At 38.6% G+C, this 21523-nt stretch overlaps 1 protein-coding gene across 4 annotated transcripts in view; it reads left to right on the top strand.

Moving 5' to 3' along the window:
- TGFBR1 (transforming growth factor beta receptor 1) overlaps window positions 1–21523 on the top strand; it is a 69249-nt gene that overhangs the window by 29191 nt on the left and 18535 nt on the right. For 2 of the 4 annotated variants that reach the window (XM_024126540.3, XM_024126538.3), the window contains exons 2-5: window positions 6584–6829; window positions 9725–9955; window positions 15391–15621; window positions 19862–20029. In XM_024126540.3, coding sequence (XP_023982308.1) covers window positions 6584–6829; window positions 9725–9955; window positions 15391–15621; window positions 19862–20029 — 876 coding nt within the window. Of the gene's footprint in view, window positions 1–6583; window positions 6830–9712; window positions 9956–15390; window positions 15622–19861; window positions 20030–21523 lie in introns of all 4 variants that reach the window. The other 2 variants (XM_024126539.3, XM_024126537.3) reach the window with 1 other exon arrangement.

The following is a 21523-nucleotide window of genomic DNA, read 5'->3' as shown; positions in this document are numbered from 1 at the left end:
TTTGTATTTCTGCAGTGTCAGTTGTTACTTCTCTTTTTTCATTTCTAATTCTATTGATTTGAGTCTTCTCCCTTTTTTTCTTGATGAGTCTGGCTAATGGTTTATCAATTTTGTTTATCGTCTCAAAGAACCAGCTTTTTGTTTTGTTGAGCTTTGCTCTAGTTTCCTTCATTTCTTTTTCATTTATTTCTCATCTGATCTTTATTTCTTTCCTTCTGCCAACTTTGGGGGGTTTTTTGTTCCTTTTTCTCTCATTGCTTTAGATGTAAGGTTAGGTTGTTTATTTGAGATGTTTCTTGTTTCTTGAGGTAGGGATGTATTGCTCTAAACTTCCCTCTTAGAACTGCTTTTGCTGCATCCCTTAAGTTTTGGGTTGTCGCGTTTTCATTGTCATTTGTTTCTAGGTATTTTTTGATTTCCTCTTTGATTTCTTCCGTGATCTCTTGGTTATTTAGTAGTGTATAGTTTAGCCTTCATGTGTTTGTATTTTTTACAGATTTTTTTCCTGTAATCAATATCTAGTCTCATAGGGTTGTGGTCGGAAAAGATACCTGATACGACTTCAATTTTCTTAAATTTACTGAGGCTTGACTTGTGACCCAAGATATGATCTATCCTGGAGAATGTTCCATGAGCACTTGAGAAGAAAGTGTATTCTGTTGTTTTTGGCTGCAATGTCCTATAAATATCAATTAAGTCCATCTTGTTTAATGTATCATTTAAAGCTTGTGTTTCCTTATTTATTTTCATTTTGGATGATCTGTCCATTGGTGAAAGTGGGGTGTTAAAGTCCCCTACTATGATTGTGTTACTGTCGATTTCCCCTTTTATGGCTGTGGTATGTTGCTATTACCATTTTCTTAATTGTTTTGGGTTTGTTAGTAGGTCTTTTCCTTTTCCTGTGTTTCCTGCCTACAGAAGTTTCTTTAGCATTTGTTGTATAGCTGGTTTTGTGGTGCTTAATTCTCTTAGCTTTTGCTTGTCTGTAAAGGTTTTAATTTGTCAGTTGAATCCGAATGAGATCCTTGCTGGTAATGTTGGTTGTAGGTTTTTCCCTTTCATCACTTTAAATATGTCCTGCCACTCCCTTGTGGCTTGCATAGTTCCTGCTGAAAGATCAGCTGTTAACCTTATGGGTATTCCCTTGTATGTTATTTGTTGTTTTTCCCTTGCTGCTTTTAATATTTTTTATTTGTATTTAATTTTTGATTGTTTGAATATGTGTCTTGGCATGTTTCTCCTTGTATTTACCCTGTATGGGACTCTCTGCGTTTCCTGGACTTGATTAACTATTTCCTTTCCCATATTAGGGACGTTTTCAACTATAATCTCTTCAAATATTTTCTCAGTCCCTTTTTTCTCTTCGTCTTCTGGGACCCCTATAATTCAAATGTTGGTGCCTTTAATGTTGTCCCAGAGGTGTCTGAGACTGTCCTCAATTCTTTTCATTCTTTTTTCTTTATTCTGCTCTGCAGTAGTTATTTCCACTATTTTATCTTCCAGGTCACTTATCTGTTCTTCTACGTCAGTTATTCTGCTATTGATCCCGTCTAGAGAATTTTACGTTTCATTTATTGTGTTGTTCGTCACTGTTTGTTTGCTCTTTAGTTCTTCTAGGTCCTTGTTAAACGTTTCTTGTATTTTCTCCATTCTATTTCCAAGATTTTGGATTTTTACTATCATTATTCTGAATTCTTTTTCAGGTAGACTGCCTATTTCCTCTTCATTTGTTAACGTCCGGTGGGTTTTTACCTTGCTTCTTCATCTGCTGTTTGTTTCTCTGTCTTCTCATTTTGCTTAACTTACTTTTTAGGCAGCCTCTCTGCTAATGGGTAGGGTTGTGTTCCTGTCTTGCTAGTAGTTTGGCATGGGGTGTCCAGCACTGTAGCTTGCTGGTCGTTGAGTGGAGCTGGGTCTTAGCATTAAGATGGAGACCTCTGGGAGAGCTTTCATCGTTTGATGTTACATGGAGCCGGGAGGTCTCTTGTGGACCTATGTCCTGAACTCAGCTTTCCCACCTCAGAGGCACAGGCCTGACACCCAGCCGGAGCACGAATACCCTGTCAGCCACGCAGCTCAGATGAAAAGGGAGAAAGAAAGAAAGAAAACAATAAAATAAAATACAGTTATTAAAATAAAAAATAATTATTAAAAATAAAAAAATTAAAGAGTAATTTTTAAAAAAGAAGAGAGTAACCAAACCAAAAAACAAATCCACCAATGATAACAAGCACTAAAAACTATACTTAAAACACAACAAAACAAAAAAGGAAAAACGGACAGACTGAACCCTAGGACAAATGGTAAAAGCAAAGCTATACAGACAAAATCACACAAAGAACCTTATACACACATACTCACAAAAAGAGAAAAAGGAAAAAAATGTATATATCATTGCTTTCAAAGTCCACCGCCTCAATTTTGGGATAACTCATTGTCTATTCAGGTATTCCACAGATGCAGGGTACATCAAGTTGATTGTGGAGATTTAATCCTCTGCTCCTGAGGCTGCTGGGAGAAATTTCCCTTTCTTTTCTTTGTTCCCACAGCTCTTGGGGTTCAGCTTTGGATTTGGCCCTGCCTCTGCGTGTAGGTCACCTGAGGGCGTCTGTTCTTCGCTCAGACAGGACGGGGTTAAAGGAGCAGCTGATTAGGGGGCTCTGGCTCAGGCCAGGGGGAGGGAGGGGTACGGAATGCAGGGTGAGCCTGCTGCGGTAGAGGCCAGCGTGACGTTGCAACAGGCTGAAGTGCGCCATGTATTCTCCCAAGGAAGTTGTCCCTGGATCACGGGACCCTGGCAGTGGCAGGATGACAGGGTCTTGGGAGGGGAGGTGTGGTTAGTGACCTGTGCTTGCACACAGGGTTTTTGGTGGCTGTAGCAGCAGCCTTAGCATTTCATGTCTGTCTCTGGTGTCCATGCTGATAGCCGCAGCTCGCACCCATCTCTGGAGCTTGTTTAAGTGGTGCTCTGAATCCCCTCTCCTCGCGCACCCTGAAACAGTGGTCTCTTGCCTCTTAGGCAGTTCCAGACTTTTTCCCGGACTCCCCCCATGGCTAGCTGTGGCGCAGTAGCCCCCTTCAGGCTGTGTTCACGCAGCCAACCCCAGTCCTCTCCCTGGGATCTGACCTCTGAAGCCCGAGCCTCAGCTCCCAGCCTCCACCCATCCTGGCTGGCGGGTGAGCAGCAGACAAGCCTCTCAGGCTGGTGAGTGCTGGTTGTCACCGATCCTCTGTGTGGGAATCTCTCCGTTTTGCCCTCCGTGCCCCTGTTGCTGCGCTCTCCTCCATGGCTCCGCAGCTTCCCTCCCACCATACCCCATCTTAGCCAGTGAAGGGGCTTCCTAGTGTGTGGAAACGTTTCCTCCTTCACAGCTCCCTCCCAGAGGTGCAGGTCCTTTCCCTATTCTTTCGTCTCTGTTTTTTCTTTTTTCTTTTGCCCTACCCAGGTACGTGTGGAGTTTCTTGCCTTTTGGGAAGTCTGAGGTCTTCTGCCAGCATTCAGTGGGTGTTCTATAGGAGTTGTTCCACATATAGATGTATTTCTGATGAATTTGTGGGGAGGAAGGCAATCTCCATGTCTTACTCCTCTGCCATCTTGAAGGTCTCCCTTGCAAATAATTTGCTGATCACTGTCTAGGAGTACAGGATTCAAAGATGGGAAAATAAAACAAATTTTAAAAACTTGGCCCTTCTTAATGTAATGAGAGACACTTTAACGGCGAAGTGTAAATAGATTGATTTGTGCTAACCTAAAGGTATGCAAAGAGGGCTATGGGAAAAAATGGAAAGGAGTCACTCAGTTGTCTTATGGGTAGGGGAGAGGTTTAGATCACATCAAGGAAAAGATCTTGTTTGAATAGGGTCTTAAAAGATGAGAGGGTGAGGGGGCTTCCTGGTGGCGCAGTGGTTGAGAGTCCGCCTGCCGATGCAGGGGACACAGGTTCATGCCCCGATCCGGGAAGACCCCACATGCTGTGGAGTGGCTAGGCCCGTGAGCCATGGCCACTGAGCCTGCGCGTCCGGAGCCTGTGCTCCGCAACGGGAGAGGCCACAACAGTGAGAGGCCCACATACCGCAAAAAAAAAAAAAAAAAAAAAAAAAAAAAAGATGAGAGGGTGGGTTTCAAGTAGGCAGAGAGATAGTATGTGTAAAGACCGAGGTCATGAAAGACATGATTATTATAATGATGAGATGTGTATGGCCCAGGATAGCATTTGTAATGTGAGCAGTAAGTTGGAACCCCAAAGTAGAAGTTTTAATTGTTAGACCCACTGTTTATCTCTTATTTCATATACTCTAAGGGAGCCATGAAGATCGTAAAACAGGGAGAGGTATTCATGGTAGTACTTTTATATATAGCAATTACCACAGTGTATTGTAATGTTCTCCACTAGTTGTTGGAATTCCTCAAGGGCTATGACCATGAGTTATAAATCTTTGTATACTAAGCTTTTGGTAGAGCAGCTGTTAAAGCTAATGCTTAGAAAATATTGGTTGAATGACTAATCATGAGTAAAGAGGATTCGGGAGAGAATAATGACAATCTCCTGTGCTGGTTTTAATTTTTTGTGGGTGATAGACCACTCTGTGGTTCTGTTGAAAGCTATAAACCTTCTCCTTGAAAAGGTAAATACATACAACATTTGGCCTACAGTTTCATGGGATCCTTGTATCCCTGAAGCCAGTCCATGGATTCCTGGTTCAGAATCCCTCCTTAGGAAGTTATCCCCAGGGAACCTACAATCACTGCCAAACCTCACCATGAATAAACTACTGTCTCTTTTAACAATCTTTTAAATGTTAGATTATAACTGTATCTTATTCTTATACTTTTCTTGAATTCTTTTCATGCTTGGGAGGATTTAGTTCAAAGAACTGAATTATCTATGGAGAAAGAAAAGAATTTTTATAATGATTAAGGTAAAACTTTGCTGGTCTGTAAAGATAATAGACAAGCATGCTAATTAAGCTAGCAACCAGGAAGCAGCTGCTTGAGGTAATGCTGATGTTCCTTGAGTTTGGGTTTAGCAAGTGAGTTAGGGGTCCTCAAGACCATCCTCCAGCTTGATGATTTCCTAGAAGAACTCATAGGACCCAGAAAAGCTGTTATACTTGTGGTTTTTATTTATTACAATGGAAAGATACATATTAAAATCATCTAAAGGAAAAGGGAAGGTTCATGGGGCAAAGTCCAGGAGAAACCCAGTACAAGCTTCCAGATGTCCTCGCCCAGTGCAGTAGCACAGGTGCACTCCATAGCTTAGCAATGATGTATGACAGCACATGTGAAGTGTTGCCAACCAGGGAAGCTCACCAGAGCCTTGGTGTCTAGGGTTTTTATTGGGGCTCAGTCACAAAGGGTTTGCAGCATTCTTATCAGGGAGAATATTTCAAGGTGTCAGAGCTCATCTCCCAGGAACTGGCCAAGGGCCAGTCCTGAAGACAGGCCTTTCTTGGGATGTGCAAGGTTTGAGCAACTTGGGCCTGCTGAGTGAACCCTTTCCTGCACACCACGTTAGCTGTTCAGAGTTAGCTAGCTTTCTTCCGGCCTGCCCGCCTAGCCACTCTTTTTCTAGTTACAATAGACCTCTCATCACAGATGGCCATTCTGCAAACCTGGACTCTTCCTTTTCCCTTACCAACATGTAATTGTAAAGTTTGATTGGACTCAAGGACACTAGTCCTTGAATGATCTGTCCTAATGATCTGTCACTCATTCAGCACTTTTTGAATGTTGCTGTGTACCAGGCCTAGTTCTAGATGTGGATGGATCATGAGGGAGAGGAAAAAAATAACAGTTCTGGTAAGCAGTGTATGCTTGGGGAACACTTAATCTTGTTGGAGAGCTTAGTGAAAGGTTGTGTGTATGTGTGGGAAGCTGTTGGTGATAATTAGAAGACTTCCCTTAGGTTGAGTATAAAGATCAAATAGATGAAAGTGGGCATGGAGCTAGTGTTTCTCCAGTCATTTCTGTAGCCAGTTGCCTGTGTGATTGGAGCACATATGTATTGTTACCTTGTTTATGAGAAAGTACCCTAATCCTAGTTAGAAGATACGTGTCCTTTGGGGGTTTGCAAAGGAGAAAGGAATGTCTGGCTCAATACAAATCTGTTTCCATTACTCCATTACCATAAACTTACCCTGACATTTCCAACCTACAGTGAGGAGGTGGTGGTATTTTCACATTGCTCCCCAGTCCGGGGAATATATGAATGCCTAGTTTTGGACCAATAAGAATAAGTATAACCTTTATAAATTTCAGTGTACTTTGTTTCAAATGGGAGGGCAAATGCTTGCCTTACATTGATGTAATTGCACATAACAGTTTTTCTATACTTGGAAGCCAAAAGTTTTAGGAAAAAGCCTGGGTCCAAATTTCAGCATGTTTGGCTCCTACGTATGTGTGCTTCTGAACAGAATTTGGAACTCCTCAGGTTAAGAAAGAGTTTGGTTTTTTGAACAGAGCAAAGAAATTGTATAATTATAATAGAATCAGGAATGTATTAGTACAGAGAATTTGGGATAATTTAAAATTGTTAACCTTGAGAATTTTTTCTGATAGGATCTTTTCTTTTCCCCCCAGCATTACAGTGTTTCTGCCATCTTTGTACAAAAGACAATTTTACTTGTGTCACAGATGGGCTCTGCTTTGTCTCTGTCACAGAGACTACAGACAAAGTTATACATAATAGCATGTGTATAGCTGAAATCGACCTAATTCCACGAGACAGGCCATTTGTATGTGCACCATCTTCAAAAACTGGGTCTGTTACTACAACATATTGCTGCAATCAGGACCATTGCAATAAAATAGAACTCCCAACTGTTGGTAAGTTGTTGTATAAGTTTTTTCTTGATACTACAAGAAAAGCTCTTAGACTATGATTTTAGAGCTGGAAGGGATCTTAGAAATTGTCTATCCCAGTTTATTCATTATAGAGGCAAGAAGTAACTTGTCCAAAGTAGTAGAGTTATAAGGGTAGCCAAGATCCTGACTCCTGCATGTGTGTTGTTTGAGAAGGTGGTTCCAAGATACTTTCTCTGAGGTCTGTTGTGCCTAAAAGGGTAGCCTCCTTTAGAGAATCCTGATAAAGCCCACCATAGCAATATGTCCTCAGAGTATCCCTACTTTGTCCTCAGAGTGAAATCTTTTCCTTGTATAATGCTCCAGCCTTTTAAAGCAGTCAGTAATGGGCGGGAATTGAGAGCAGCACTAAACAGTCCAGGTGCCTTCATTTTGTAATATCACCTTGCCTTATGATCTTTATGTATAAATTATTATATACAATTTCTAGGTATTTGGTCCTTCACCATAGTTTACATTTTAAAATGTCCTGGAAGAGCCAGGAATTTGAAAGCTTCATAAATGCTTAGGATTAGATTAATTTTTAGGCTCTGATTTAAGATGCCAGTCTGAGCTCATCTGTTTAACTCTTCTGGCACTTTCCCCAAATCAAAAATACCTACTATAATAATCAAAGGAATACAAAAAGAGGAAAACCTATATTAATGCTAAGAGAATTAATGGAAGAAATGCCACCCACATGCCTATAGTTGTGAGGAACTCTGCAGTTTATAGTGCAGATTATAACAGACTAGTGAAGAACTGACTAACCATAGGAAAAGAAGTAGGTGAAAGACCCTCTTGCAGAATCCCACCAATACCTTAAGCTGAGGGGCTGGGTGTGAGGCTAGGCTACAGGGGCAAACTCTCAATTCTCCTTTAGGAAGCACCTGCTTTCAGTGCTCACTTTCCACTCAGAGTTGGTCTAGGCATCATGCTAATTAAAGTAGGAAGCACTGCAGTAGCTCAGAGGAAAAGGGCCAGTCCTGCCAGTTGTAGAAGGAAGGCAGTCCTCCACCTAGTTCGAGTGTTAACAGCAAAGTAAAACCAAATCTTCAGCATGATAGAGAAGGTCCCTGTGGCAAAGCTCTGTCAGACTGTAATTTTTCTGACTTTTATATAGGCATCTGCAATTCTAATATGACAAGGAGAATGATAATTCCAGAATTTCCCATTTCCATTGTTTGAAATGGCTTGAAATATCAGAATGGAGACTCACAAAACCTTATGAAGAGCTCACTTTATTTTTAATGCTAAAATATACAAATACCTCACTCCCAGGTCCCTGATAATCAAACAGCAAAAAAATTTACCAAATGGAAAGATTCCATGGTTCAAAAGAACTGAACTGAACTGGATAAATGAGAGTAGATGTCATCCTATGAAACTTACAACATGTTAGGGAAGAACTTTCAGACAGTCCAAGGTCTGTTTTCAGTTGTTCACAATGAAATGAGAACATTTCACAGTTGTTAAGATTGCTTTCAGATGAAAAGCTCAATTGATGAATTATTTTTAAAAATGCAGTATTGAAAGTAAACAGCAGACTGGATGTTGTAACTTTATTGTCAAGTGTGAGACAAGCTTAAAGCAAGACAAACTTGAGAAATTGTGTTACAATTCAGAGAAAAAGACAGTTGGTGAGCAAATTAAGAGACATAGAGGACAGATCTAGGTGATCCAATATGCTTAGCATAAAACCAGAAAAAGGCAAAAGGACAGAAGAGAGAAGAAATACTATGTAAAATTAATGAAAAAATACGTAACCAAATATATATAATGAAAAAACTACCAGTTTTCAAGAATAAAGAAAAATTATGCACACATTCAGCACAACTGAACACTGGTTACCTATAAAAGGAAAAATAAGTTCAGATTTTTTTGCTTTTTTTAAATACCAGAAGGCAATGGAATATCATATATTGCTAGTTACCCAAAATTCTTTGGATGAGCCAAGATTTTTCATATATAAAGGCAACAAGCAGCTTTAGATAATTAAGTATTCAGTGTATAAGGATCCATATACTCTTTCTGAAAGGAATTACTAGAATTAGGATTCTTTATCATATGAAATCAATGGAAATAAAGATCTCAAGAATGATAAAGATGTGATGTGAAAGAAAGGGTGGTGAGCCATGAACCAGCACGTGTCAGAATGAATGCCAAAATAGTTGTAATTAATGTGTTTCTGAAACAATGCAAATTGTTAATTGTTAAAAGGGATTATTTAAAAAAGATCTTTAAAAGTCTAAATGATTAAAATAAACTAGAAAGTATACACATGCAAACTATTAAAAAAGGATATATTTTTGCATGAAAAAAATTGGTGGAGATATATGCACAGGTGAGTTTGGGGGGGATGGTGAGGCTGTAGTTAATTTTTTTTTTTAATTTTGCTCATCTGTATTTATACTTTTTAATTTTTTTTTCATGCTATGAGCATATACTAGCCTTGGAATAAGAAGATAAGCCAAACTACTTTTTTTAAAAAAAGAAAAAGAAGACAATGACTTAAGAAATATTTAATGGGAGTTGTTCCAGATTATTGGTTCTTCTATTAGCGATCTGAGAGGGCTAAGTGGGGTGGGGGGTGGTCCTACAGTGTTTGTGGTAGCTGGCCTTGTTATTTAGGGGATGGCTCAAGACTTCAGGAAGACTAAGTGGATGTTGACAGAGCTGGTGATCATAAAAGGAGAGCCAATGGGAGAAGATTAAGTGCTTCACTTGTTACGGGTTTGAGCTCTATGAGCTACTGTGATGAGGCTCTGACTAATGGTGGTAGTGGCCAACTGCAGGAAATGTGGAGGATTTAGGAAATTGTGAATGCCGCCTACAGTGTTATTGTTGTTGATGTTTATTTCACTTGAGGCCCTTTTCCAGGAAAGCCATCATCTGGCCTTGGTCCTGTCGAACTGGCAGCTGTCATTGCTGGACCAGTATGCTTCGTTTGCATCTCACTCATGTTGATGGTCTATATCTGTCATAACCGCACTGTCATTCACCATCGAGTGCCAAATGAAGAGGATCCTTCATTAGATCGCCCCTTTATTTCAGAGGGTACTACGTTAAAAGATTTAATTTATGATATGACAACATCGGGTTCTGGATCAGGTAAAGTATTTGTTTTTTTCTTTTTCCTAAGATGTCTTTTAAAAATTAACTGTGTTATTTATTAGTTGGCTAAGCCAGTTGGCTTAGTATGTTAAAACTTGGGATAGTATGAATACTACTCCAGCTTTGAACCTAATAAAGGTCTTTAAGCTAGGTCTGTATCTGACCACGGCTAGTTTAGTAAGGACAAATAGAACTGACTGACTTACTTGAGCAGTAAAAGTAAGTCACCTTCACATTTGTGTAACTTTCAAAACATTCTCACCTTCTCATGACTCTGAGAATAAGGACAGTTATTCCTCTGCAGCTGAGGCCGAAGTTCACAGATGTTCAAATAATCTGCAGTTTACCCATTCTCTTCAGGACTGTTTAGCAGCTTTATTTTTGTATGGAAAGCAGGCATGACAAGAGAGTATGTTTGGAATTGTGAAGGTTATTTGCTTTTTCAACATTAAATTGCTGTCTCTGGCTCAGGCCTAGTTTTTTATTAAACTAATGAATTTTTAGACATTTTCTCACTTTAGAAAAAAGTCTGACCACCTTGTTATTTAATATAGCTTTATGGATCCATGGCCCTTCTGATATTTGCTTTTCTCAGTTCTCTTTGATTTTTGTGGGATCAGAAATAGATTATGGGATTAGAAATAGATTATCTAATTACCTGAAACAACTTTTGGCATAGCAATCAGTGCTTCATATTTAAATCAAAAAGGGATTTATTTTTTACTTTTTCTTTCATGTGCTTTGGAAGGATACTAAGAGAAGAAGACTCCTATCCTCTACAGTATTGTAATTTGACACTTAATTCCTAGCCAGGAATTAAGAGATCTAGATTCCAGTGCAAGCTTTGCCATTGATTGGCTGTCTGATCTTGGTTAAACCATGTTTTCTCCTTGGGCTTCTGTTTCCTCATCAGAAATATGGGACAGATACTGTTGATAATAATACTTAAAGTGGTTTGTTAGGACTTTTAAATGAGATGTACTGTCCTTTAAAAAGTATAAATTAACTTCAAATAAGGGCGAGATTCATGGATAAAAAGATTTTAAATATATGTATAATGAAAATTTCATGAATTTTATAATCAAGTGATTAAAGGAACTTTATTGGTTTTTTAAATTAATTAATTAATTAATTTTATTTTTTGGCTGCATTGGGTCTTTGTTGCTGCACACAGGCTTTCTCTAGCTGTGGCGAGCGGGGGCTACTCTTCATTGCGGTGGCTTCTCTTGTTGCGGAGCACGGGTTCTAGGTGCGTGGGCTTCAGTAGTTGTGGCACGCGGGCTCAGTAGTTGTGGAGCACGGGCTTAGTTGCTCCATGGCATGTGGGATCTTCCTGGACCAGGGCTCGAACCCTTGTCCCCTGCATTGGCAGGCAGATTCTTAACCACTGCGCCACCAGGGAAGTCCCTGAAGGAACTTCAAAGCAGAAATTGTGACTGGGGGAGGAATATGACTCTGAAGCACAAAATCACATCTGATGATACAGAAAGTTCACATAATGACAAATGTCTTTAAGGGAATGAAGGTATATTCATGTATATGTATGTATGTTTATTCATTTAAATATGAAGAAACTGATTTCATGACATAAAGTTTTCTTCTGCAGAATTTGGCCGTACATATTCAGTAAGTGAGTCCTGCCCATGACTGCTAGGATACATACAGGCTTACGGTGGAGCCCGGGTCTCTTAAGGCAGCCTTTAGGGATCCTGTGACTGTTGTGAGGAGGGAGGCAGTGACTGGCTGGATTGAGATGGAGCAGCCTTAGTACTGAAGATGTGACAGTCTCTGGGCAGGAGTGGTGGAGGAGCAGAGAGAGATTATTTTAGGGTTCCCCTTTGATTCTTAGTTCAAAGGGTTCCCAAAGAATATCTGGCTCATTCTAGAAGCTAACCTGGACCAAAAAAATATGATAAGCAAGGGCCAAAGTCACAGAAAATTAGGGTGGCTTTAGATCATTTGGAATTAATCCCTTGGTCCTGCTCTTGTTGCCACACTTACACCCAGGGAAGTCAAAGCAGCTCATTCCACTTGGCACAGTGGTATGTATCAGGCCTCAAGGAGAGCAAGCCTACCTAAAGGATTAAAAGAAATTGCTGTCTGGATGGCAGTTTGTTTTTGAATAAGAATATATTTATTTACCTTTTAAGATACAGACATGAAGTAAAGAATGGAATTGTAGTAAAGAATGGAATTGTTCTTTTTTCATTTTATCTATATTTCTAGATCTGTCAGGGACCCAGCTCTATTGTCTGAAAGCTTCTCTCCCTCCTTTCATGCTGCCTTTCACACCCTGCAAAAACTTGTCTGCATTGTTTGCCAGTTTTGTGGCTTTGGGCAGTTAGCTGATGTCTCATGCCTGAGTTATTTCATCTTTAAAATGAAAGTAATGAACCCTGCCTAGTGTACATTACTGGATTGTTGTGAGGTTCAAATGAAACGAGATGTTTGTGTGAAAGCACTTAAGCACTTGGTAGACTGTAAAGTTATATCCAAATGACAGGTGTTATTCTCATTGAAAAGATATTTGGGAAAAAAAATCTGATATACAGTATGAATTTGCTGCATTGTACAAAAAAGCTAGTTTAAGGCCTCCTTCCCTGTCATAGTTTATTCTGTGTTTGTTAATGGCTTTCAGATTTATCCAGACAGAAGCTATCTTCTGTTGAATGACAGCAAAAATTCCATTGCTTTTCCTTCTATTTATTAAAAAGCCTGAATGCCATTTCATGAATGGGACTCATGCCTCTGAGTAAGTCAAATGTCTGTGTATAATATCCTTTTTAGTTCTTTCACTTATTGAGGAAAAGATAAAACATTTTATGTTATGAATTCAAATGTTTATTACTCAGTACTGTGACCATAATTGAGGAAAGGCCCTATCTCTCTCTTTCAAAGACTATACTTTTAACTTAGGAATTGCAGGGAGACAATGGAGAGATGGGTTCTGGCACCTAGCTCTAAACTTAAAGCTAATCGTATCCCTGTTGCATTTATTTGAATCACAGGTTGTGCATCTGCCCATATTTAAGCTGTCATTAGATTGCAAAGTATGTGGGAACATGCAAATGTGTGCCAGATTTATTTATTTGGTTGTGCTGGGTCTTAGTTGTGGTAGGCAAGCTCCTTAGTTGCGGCACATGGGCTCCCCAGTTGTGGCACTCACGCGGATACAGCTCCCCAACCAGGGATCGAACCCGGACCCCCTGCATTGGGAGTGTGGAGTCCCATCCACTGCGCCACCAGGGAAGTCCCCTGTGTGCCAGTTTTTGAGAGTGTGCGTCTCTTAGGCCAATGTATTATGTCTCATTCATACTTATGATCTCTTTAATGCATGCATGTCCTTCAGGTCTTATTTCTGTTATTCACTGCATGTAAAGGTGCTTGGACCCTGTTTCCCTATTGAAGTTTTCTCTCAAGCAGTTCTAAAAGGTACAGAAGTAAAGCAGAGAATATAGAGATCTGAATTAGGCCTGTTTATTTTTGTCTTTAGAAGAAAACTATTACTTTTTAAAAAATGCTCAGATTTTCATGTGGGTTATGGTAACCAAATACAGATAATATGATAAATCTAGATTTGATTTTTAATTCTAGTTCTGCATCTAGAATCCAGTTGTGAAGAGGAAGACAAAGACTTTCTTTGTCCTGTTAGGCTTTCTTGACCCTGCGTGAGTCCTGAATGTGTCAGGCATTTTCAGACTTCCCATTTGCTGTTATTCCCTGCGTTTCTAACTTCCAGATCAGCCTCTTGAAATGAACTCTTAAGTATACTTTAAATCTTTAAGTACACGGTGTGGCCCTGTTCAAAGGCTTTAAGAAAATTTAGTAAGTTAATGTCTACTGTAAACAACATAATTAGGAATTGGTTATTCATAATACAGAAGAGCTCCTTGATTTAAATAAGGATTTTTCACAGATTTATTTTTAACCAGCAGTCTCCTTATAAAAACAATTGTTTACAATTAGACTGCTAACTACTTTGCAGGAAGTAGGGAGGATGGATAGAGCAAGGGGAAGGAAGGATCTATTTGAGAAACTTAAAGATGAAAAGAGACAAAGGTTTAACATTTGGATTTATAAGTATTTCACACCAGAGAAGCAGAGAGACCAGATAATTTTATTTACTTCCATTAGTTTAATTTGATCTAGCAGGCAACTCAAGATAGATTATAAGAGACACAAATTTATGTGTATTAGACTGTATAAATAAAATACTGTAGAACATGATGTACACTGATACTTTGTCAGTGTCAGTATAATTTGACAGTTCTTAGTCCATGGGGAATTGGAATAATCCCAAATATAGTGTTACTTAAATTTTGTAGGTAGTAAATACTTTTATGTAAATGCAATAAGTGTGGTAATATTTAAAATTAATGTATTTTATAGTAAGGCAAGTTCAGTTGGTGAGAAAACTGCCAATGTCTCATCACCAAGGTAAGTTACTTGGCATCATTCCTTAAGATATTACTGTTGCCTAGGCAGCCAGTTCCTGGTGCGTAAATTGGTAAATTGCTTGTCTTGAAATGGTTTCTGTGATAATTTTTACTGATTTATTAAAAGTTAGACCAGATGGGCTTCCCTGGTGGCGCAGTGGTTGAGAGTCTGCCTGCCGATGCAGGGGACACGGGTTCGTGCCCCGGTCCGGGAGGATCCCACATTCAGCGGAGCGGCTGGGCCCGTGAGCCATGGCCGCTGGGCCTGCGCGTCCGGAGCCTGTGCTCCGCAACGGGAGAGGCCACAACAGTGAGAGGCCCGCATACCGCAAAAAAAAAAAAAAAAAAAAAAGACCAGAATTTACTTCTACATTTCTTGTGCTTACACACTTTTCTCCTCCACTTGTAAAACTGTTACCAGACTCATCTTTCTGAAATAAGATTTTTAAATTATTTCTTTCCATTCATTTCATGAATGGAAATGTTTACTAGTTCCTCTTTCACCCACAGCTCTCATTGGTCATCTTGAGCCGGGCATTCAGTACTCTTCACATTCTGGTGCAGCTGGTGCAGCTTCTCTTCTCTTCTCTTCTACTGTTTTACTACATACATCCTTTTTCTGCTTATCTAAGCTGGTTCCCTAAACATGTATGATCCATTTCTTTCTTCTACTTTTGCTTGCATATTCCTCCTACCTAAACACCTTACGTCCTTGTCTTCTTTGGTCCTATCCCTTCTGTAAAGGACAGTCTAAATTCAGCTTATCTTTTAAAGCCTACCTTGACTCTCTAGGCAGGAGTTTCTGGATTCTTTTATTGTATTTATTATTTTCCTTTTATCATGAATTATTGTTTTTGCAGATTTCCTCAGTGAGATTGTAAGTTCCTTTAAGGAGTTAAACCTTTCTGAGTCACTCTTTTAACGCCTATTGTGGTGTTAGAAACAGGTACCGATATTGATTGATTGTGTCGAATACTAATTTATTTTTATCTTTAGGTTTACCATTGCTTGTTCAGAGGACAATTGCGAGAACTATTGTGTTACAAGAAAGTATTGGCAAAGGTCGTTTTGGAGAAGTTTGGCGAGGAAAATGGAGAGGAGAAGAAGTTGCTGTTAAAATATTCTCCTCTAGAGAAGAACGTTCATGGTTCCGTGAGGCAGAGATTTATCAGACCGTCATGTTACGTCATGAAAACATCTTGGGATTTATAGCGGCAGACAATAAAGGTCAGTAACATTTGCTTCTCCTTTGAGTGTAACAAAATATATTTAATCCTTTCCACAAATAAGACTATTAAACATTGTCATATTTGATGAGAAATGGATGTTTATCATATAAATTAGACCCATTAAGTAAAATAGAATATATTAGAAGCCTTTAGAAACAGGAACTTCTTAAAAGATTTTCTTGACTCTTGACAACATGTTCCTAAACCTCTAATTGCTTTATAAAATGTAAAGAGCTATTTAAAAAAAGAAAAAAAGAAAAGGTTACGTGCTTTTGTTAGTTTGGTTCTGGGAAGTTAGTTACTGAGGATAGTCATAACGTAGAAAAAAAATTTATAAACTCTGGTTGCCCAGAGTTTTGAGATAGGCTAGAGCTCAGATATGTTTCCTTTTAATCTCTTCCTGACCATTAGGGTATTCTAATGTTTCCTAATGACCTTATGTATAGGGAGAGTAAGAATAACTTCTCAGCGTATTCTGTGTTTAAATTGCTAAGGGCTAAATAGATTAATCTTTTAAGTAAACTCACTTAAATAGAGAAATGGTTTCTCCAAAACCACCTTGCCCTTAGTAACCATGTGGACCTTTTCTTGCCTCTGGTACACAGGTGCTTGAGGCCTGAGGGGAGATCAGATGCTGAAGCAAGTGAGGAAGCCATGTCAGTAGATAGTCAGCATGAGAGGTGACTGTGAAAAGTGACTTCAGACTGCACTTCATTTACTTTCCTGGCTTCAGTTATTATAGTAGTGCCCACAATGCTACCTTTATAGCTTTTGTCAGAGGCTTGTATTGGGTTGGCCAAAAAGTTCATTTGGGATTTTCCGTGAGATGTTACAGAAAAACCCAAGTGAACTTTTTGGCCAACCCAGTATTACAACTCGACTCTCATCACACCCACCCTGAATCAAATGTATTTCCCAGAAAATGCTATCATTATCTTTTTTTTTTTTTTTTTTTTTGCGGTACGCGGGCCTCTCACTGTTGTGGCCTCTCCCATTTCGGAGCACAGGCTCCGGACGCGCAGGCTCAGCGCCCATGGCTCACGGGCCCAGCCGCTCCGCGGAATGTGGGATCTTCCCAGACCGGGGCACGAACCCGTGTCCCCTACATCGGCAGGTGGACTCTCAACCACCGCGCCACCAGGGAAGTCCTATCATTATCTTTTTTAAAGGCCATAACCATAGTCATCTTTTTACTTCTCTCCCTTCCCATTTTCTTCAACAATGTTTCTTTGAAATATTAACAATGTTTAATCTCAGTTTGTGTTCACGGGTGATTTTGATTTTTCTTTTTGCTTCTCTGTATTTTCAAATTTATTTACAACAAACATTTATTACTTGTTTTTTTAAACTTTTATTTATAGAAAATTTCCAGTATATAAAAAAGTAGAGAATAGTATAATGAACCCCCATCACCCAGCTTCAACAGTTATCAGCTCACTGCCAACCATATTTGAGCTCTGATTCCACCTACTCTGCCCCCTCTGAATTATTTGAAGCTAATCCCAGATAGCATATCTTTTCATCCATAAATATCTCAGTTTGTATCTTTAGATTATGGGGAATCTTTTTTTGTGAAACATAACCATACTACCATTGTCAATTTTAAAAATGGCATCAAATATCTCGTCAGTTTCACATTTCTGCAGTGGTCTCCCCCCCCTTTTTTTTTTAACAATTGGTTATTCACTTTAGGATCCATTGCATTTGGTTGATATTTATCTTAAATCCCTTAAAATCACTAGAGTTCCCCTTTGTCTTTTTTTTTTTTCTTCTTGCAGTTTATTTGTTGAGGAAACTGGATTGTTTGTCCTGTAGGGCTTATCATATTCTAGATTTGCTAATTGAATTCTTATAGTATCTCTGAACTTGCTCCTTGTATAATTTGAAAACTGGTAGTTAAAATTAGAGACAGAATCTGATTATTTTATTGGTTTCCTGAAAATATTACATACTTTCTACATATTCTTTCTATTGCATCAAACCAGGAGGTGTATAAGTGTGATTATCTGCTTTTTGTGACTTAGGGGTGGTGATGGATGTAAGCAGGGATTATCAATAGATACTACCAATTCAGTATTACTTAATTTAAAAACAAAACAAAAGCAGTGATCATAGTCTGACCAAGTCCTTAGTTTTCACTTCTTTCTGTCTTCAACACCATTTAGCTTCTCCCCCAACCCTTAAAACAACCTTTGCATTCTGTGACTCTGGACTTTCTTATTTCTTAATAGGTGTTTTTGTTTTCTGAAACTCTTCTTAATACATATGAAGGCCCTAATTCTACAAATAGTAATTTCTCCTCAAAGACCTTACCCACATTTTTGCTTTCAAACTCAATGGTAGGTAGTGGTGACTTTCAAATCTGCATTTTGAGGTTCAACCCTCACCCAGGCCCAGCATGTTTTAGACTTGTTCCAAGTTGTAAACACACTAACCGACACAAAATGTTCCTGCTGCTGTGCCCTGAACTCTTCCCTTTCGTTCAAGCAGCAGCCAAGCTGGTAATGTCATCTGGAGGTTACCATGGGAACTGGCAACCCTGCTGGCTCTTCCCTACACCTCCTTTCTTCTTTGTCAGGGGTTAATGGACTTTGCCTAGAACCTAGGCCCCCCCACCCCCTATTCCCCTTTTATCTTTCTCATACTGATTTAATTAATTCCACCTTAGACAACCCTTTATGTGGGCATAGCCTCTAATATGTCCTTCTTCCTTCCACCTCTCTTGTCAATTACCTCAGAAAACCTCCCATTCTTCCATCTTGCTGTGTTCCTATTTATTTCTTGTATTTGTGAGCCTTTCAGAATTCAGGTATGGTTAATAAGCATGCAGATAAAGCTAGTGATGTACCTGTATCAAGGAAAGGTATAAGTTTGAACAGAATCAGTTTACAAAGTTTATGAAGAAACAAGTTGATAAAGAACTAGTATCATGAATATCTAAATCCTTTTGAAAATACCCAGAAATCTCCTCCAAATCTTCTGAAAACATTTCATTACTATTTCATTCCTTCATCTTTTCTAATCAGAATTGCTTTCTTTCAATTAACAACCTTCAAAATATAGAAATTATTTTATGTCAATCTGAGTTTTTTCTTTTACAACTAATGGGGAAGTTCTTATGTGCCATGCATTGTACTAAATGCTTTTTAAAAATCTATTATCCTACTTTTAAAATCTTAGTAGTCTCGCAAAGTAAGGTATTCTTGTTGTGTAAAAGAAGGAACAAAGGCTCATTGGTTAAGAAACTTGTCTGAGGTCATGTAGTCAGGGACAGCCAGGCCCTGATTCCAACCCAGGTCAGAATGACTCCAAGTGTGCATCTTTTACTGAATTGTCCTGCCTCCTAGTATTGTTGTAATACTTTTTTTGCTTTCATGATTTTGTGAAATATATGATTTTCCAGCTACTCCTAGGTTAAATTGGCTTTTGTGGACCACCCTAGCCTAGAAGCCCAGCCAGAACCTTTACCATGATTCTCATGGGAACATACATTTCCAATTCAGGTACTGGTGTACTGGCTTACAAATGAACTTTTGGAAGAACACATATTCCTAGTTGTTGAGGTTCAAAATCACCTTGTGTAAAACTGGATTCAGTCCTAGCCTTTTCTCGTGATATTTTTAGCTCCTGTCTCAGCTTCCCCATGTGTCAGTGATACCACTATTTTTATATTTTTCTAATCTGGAAACCTTGGAATTGTAATCTTTTCTGGCTTCTTTGTGAACAGTCTGTCATTAAAGCTTGCATTTCTCATTTAAGCTCCCTTTCAGTTTGTCCAATAATATTCCATTCCCACTAAGCCACACTAGGTTCCAGGTACTTCTCATCTTCTTCCCTCCCTCGTTTCCCTCCCCCCTTCCAGAAGCAATCGTTGAGCACCTAACCTGAACCAGGCACCTAACTTGAACCAGGCATTCCTCGAAGCATTATCCCAGCCCTGCTACCATCTGTGTGGACTCAGCATCACCATTTTTGAACTATGATTCCATCTCTCTTGAATGGGATGAGTTTTCCTTGCCTTATCTCAAGATTAAGGGGCTTACTTTAAGGATCTAAAGGATACATACATGAAAGTATAAGAAAACTAAAATACAAGAAAATATGAAAGAAATATATACAAATTTAAGGTACCAACATACTGCAGTTGTGTGATTCAGGATTGAGAGTAAAGTGATAACTTTTTAATAAATCATAAATGTTCTATAGCCCATCTGAAATATTGTTATTCTACTTGGCAGACAATGGTACATGGACTCAGCTCTGGTTGGTGTCAGATTATCATGAGCATGGATCCCTTTTTGATTACTTGAACAGATACACAGTTACTGTGGAAGGAATGATAAAACTCGCTCTGTCCACAGCAAGTGGACTTGCCCATCTTCACATGGAGATAGTTGGTACCCAAGGTAACTCAAAGCAATCCTGTTATTTAAGCTTTAAATTGCCATGGATCTAATGTCTGTTCAGAAAATTTTTGCAAGAAGTCAGCTTAATTGGAGATATTTAAAATGAGTTTTTAGATGAGAATATTTTACCTTTCTGTTGAAAATCTAAGGTGGAGTTATGAATCTGGGAATTTGTTCAGAGATTCTCCAGTCATTGTAACAATACTGATACTTTTGTAAGTTCTTAAGAGTAGTAGCGTTTAGTCTTTTTTGTGACTTTTGAGGATCTTAATTTGGGAATTTAGTATATGTGCAGTACCATATGAAATGTGAAAAAGCTTTGTAAACATCAACATGCTACATAAATGTTATCTGGCTATCTAATAATTATATTTGACCCTAGGACAAGGAGACTGCATGAGACAGTTTTACAGTTGAAAAACTGACTACTAAGTTTGTTATGAAATTTTTATGCTTTGATTTTTGTGCCATATATCAGATGCCAATATATTCTCTGCTCTAATGATTATCCACTTGCTACCTGACGACTCCCCCACTCCCAGCTTTACAACACACATGCTGTTTTACTATCTCAGCCAGCCCCATCTTTGTAAATTTTATTGTTGTTGATTATAATAGCTTTATTGAGTTATAATTTACCCATTTGGTATACAATTCAGTGGTTTTTAGTATATTCACAGTTGTACAGCTGTCACCACAATCAGTTTTAGAACATTTTCATCATCTTAAAAGAACCCTGTAGTTCTTAGCAGTCATTCCCCATTTCCCCCCAAAACTCTTTAGCCTTAGGCAACCTCTAATATACTTTCCATCTCTATAGATTTGCTTATTCTGGACCTAGCATATAAATGGAATCATACAATAGGAATCATACAATATGTGATCTTTTGTGACTGGCTTCTTTCTCTTAGTGTATTTTCAAGGTTCATCCATGTTGCAGCATTTATCAGAAATTCATTCTTTTTTATGGCTGAGTAATATTTCATTGTATGGATATACCACATTTTGGGTATCCATTCATCAGTGATGGACATTTGGGTTGTTTCCACTTTGGGCTGTTACGAATAATGCTGCTGTGAACATTGTTGTACAAGTTTTTGTGTGGACATGTTTCCAGTTCTCTTGGATATATACCTGGGAATGGAATCACTGGATCATATAGTTACTCTAAAGATTTGTGAAACTGCCAGACTTTTTTTTCCAAGTGCCTGTACTATTTTACATTTCCATCAGCAGTCTCTGAGGGTTCCAAGTTTTCCACATTGTAATTATTATTTTTAAATTTTTTTAAAAAATTTTATTTTTTTTCCTGTTTTAGTGAGAATACTTCTAGATTAAAATACATAGTCCCTGCATAGTACTTTTTCTAGTGGTTAGTATTAAGGTATTATACATTTAATAAGTATATTCCAGTTGATAGACAAAGGAAGTGATTGAGATTCTTGGTTCTTGAATTTGAATATCAGTGACTAGGATTCCTGTAAAAAATTCATA

The sequence above is a fragment of the Physeter macrocephalus genome, chromosome 9, assembly GCF_002837175.3.
Source record: "Physeter macrocephalus isolate SW-GA chromosome 9, ASM283717v5, whole genome shotgun sequence".
Classification (NCBI taxonomy): Eukaryota; Metazoa; Chordata; class Mammalia; order Artiodactyla; family Physeteridae; genus Physeter; species Physeter macrocephalus.
The sequence above is the reverse complement of the archived record's forward strand: the minus strand, read 5'-3'. Positions and strand labels throughout refer to the sequence as shown.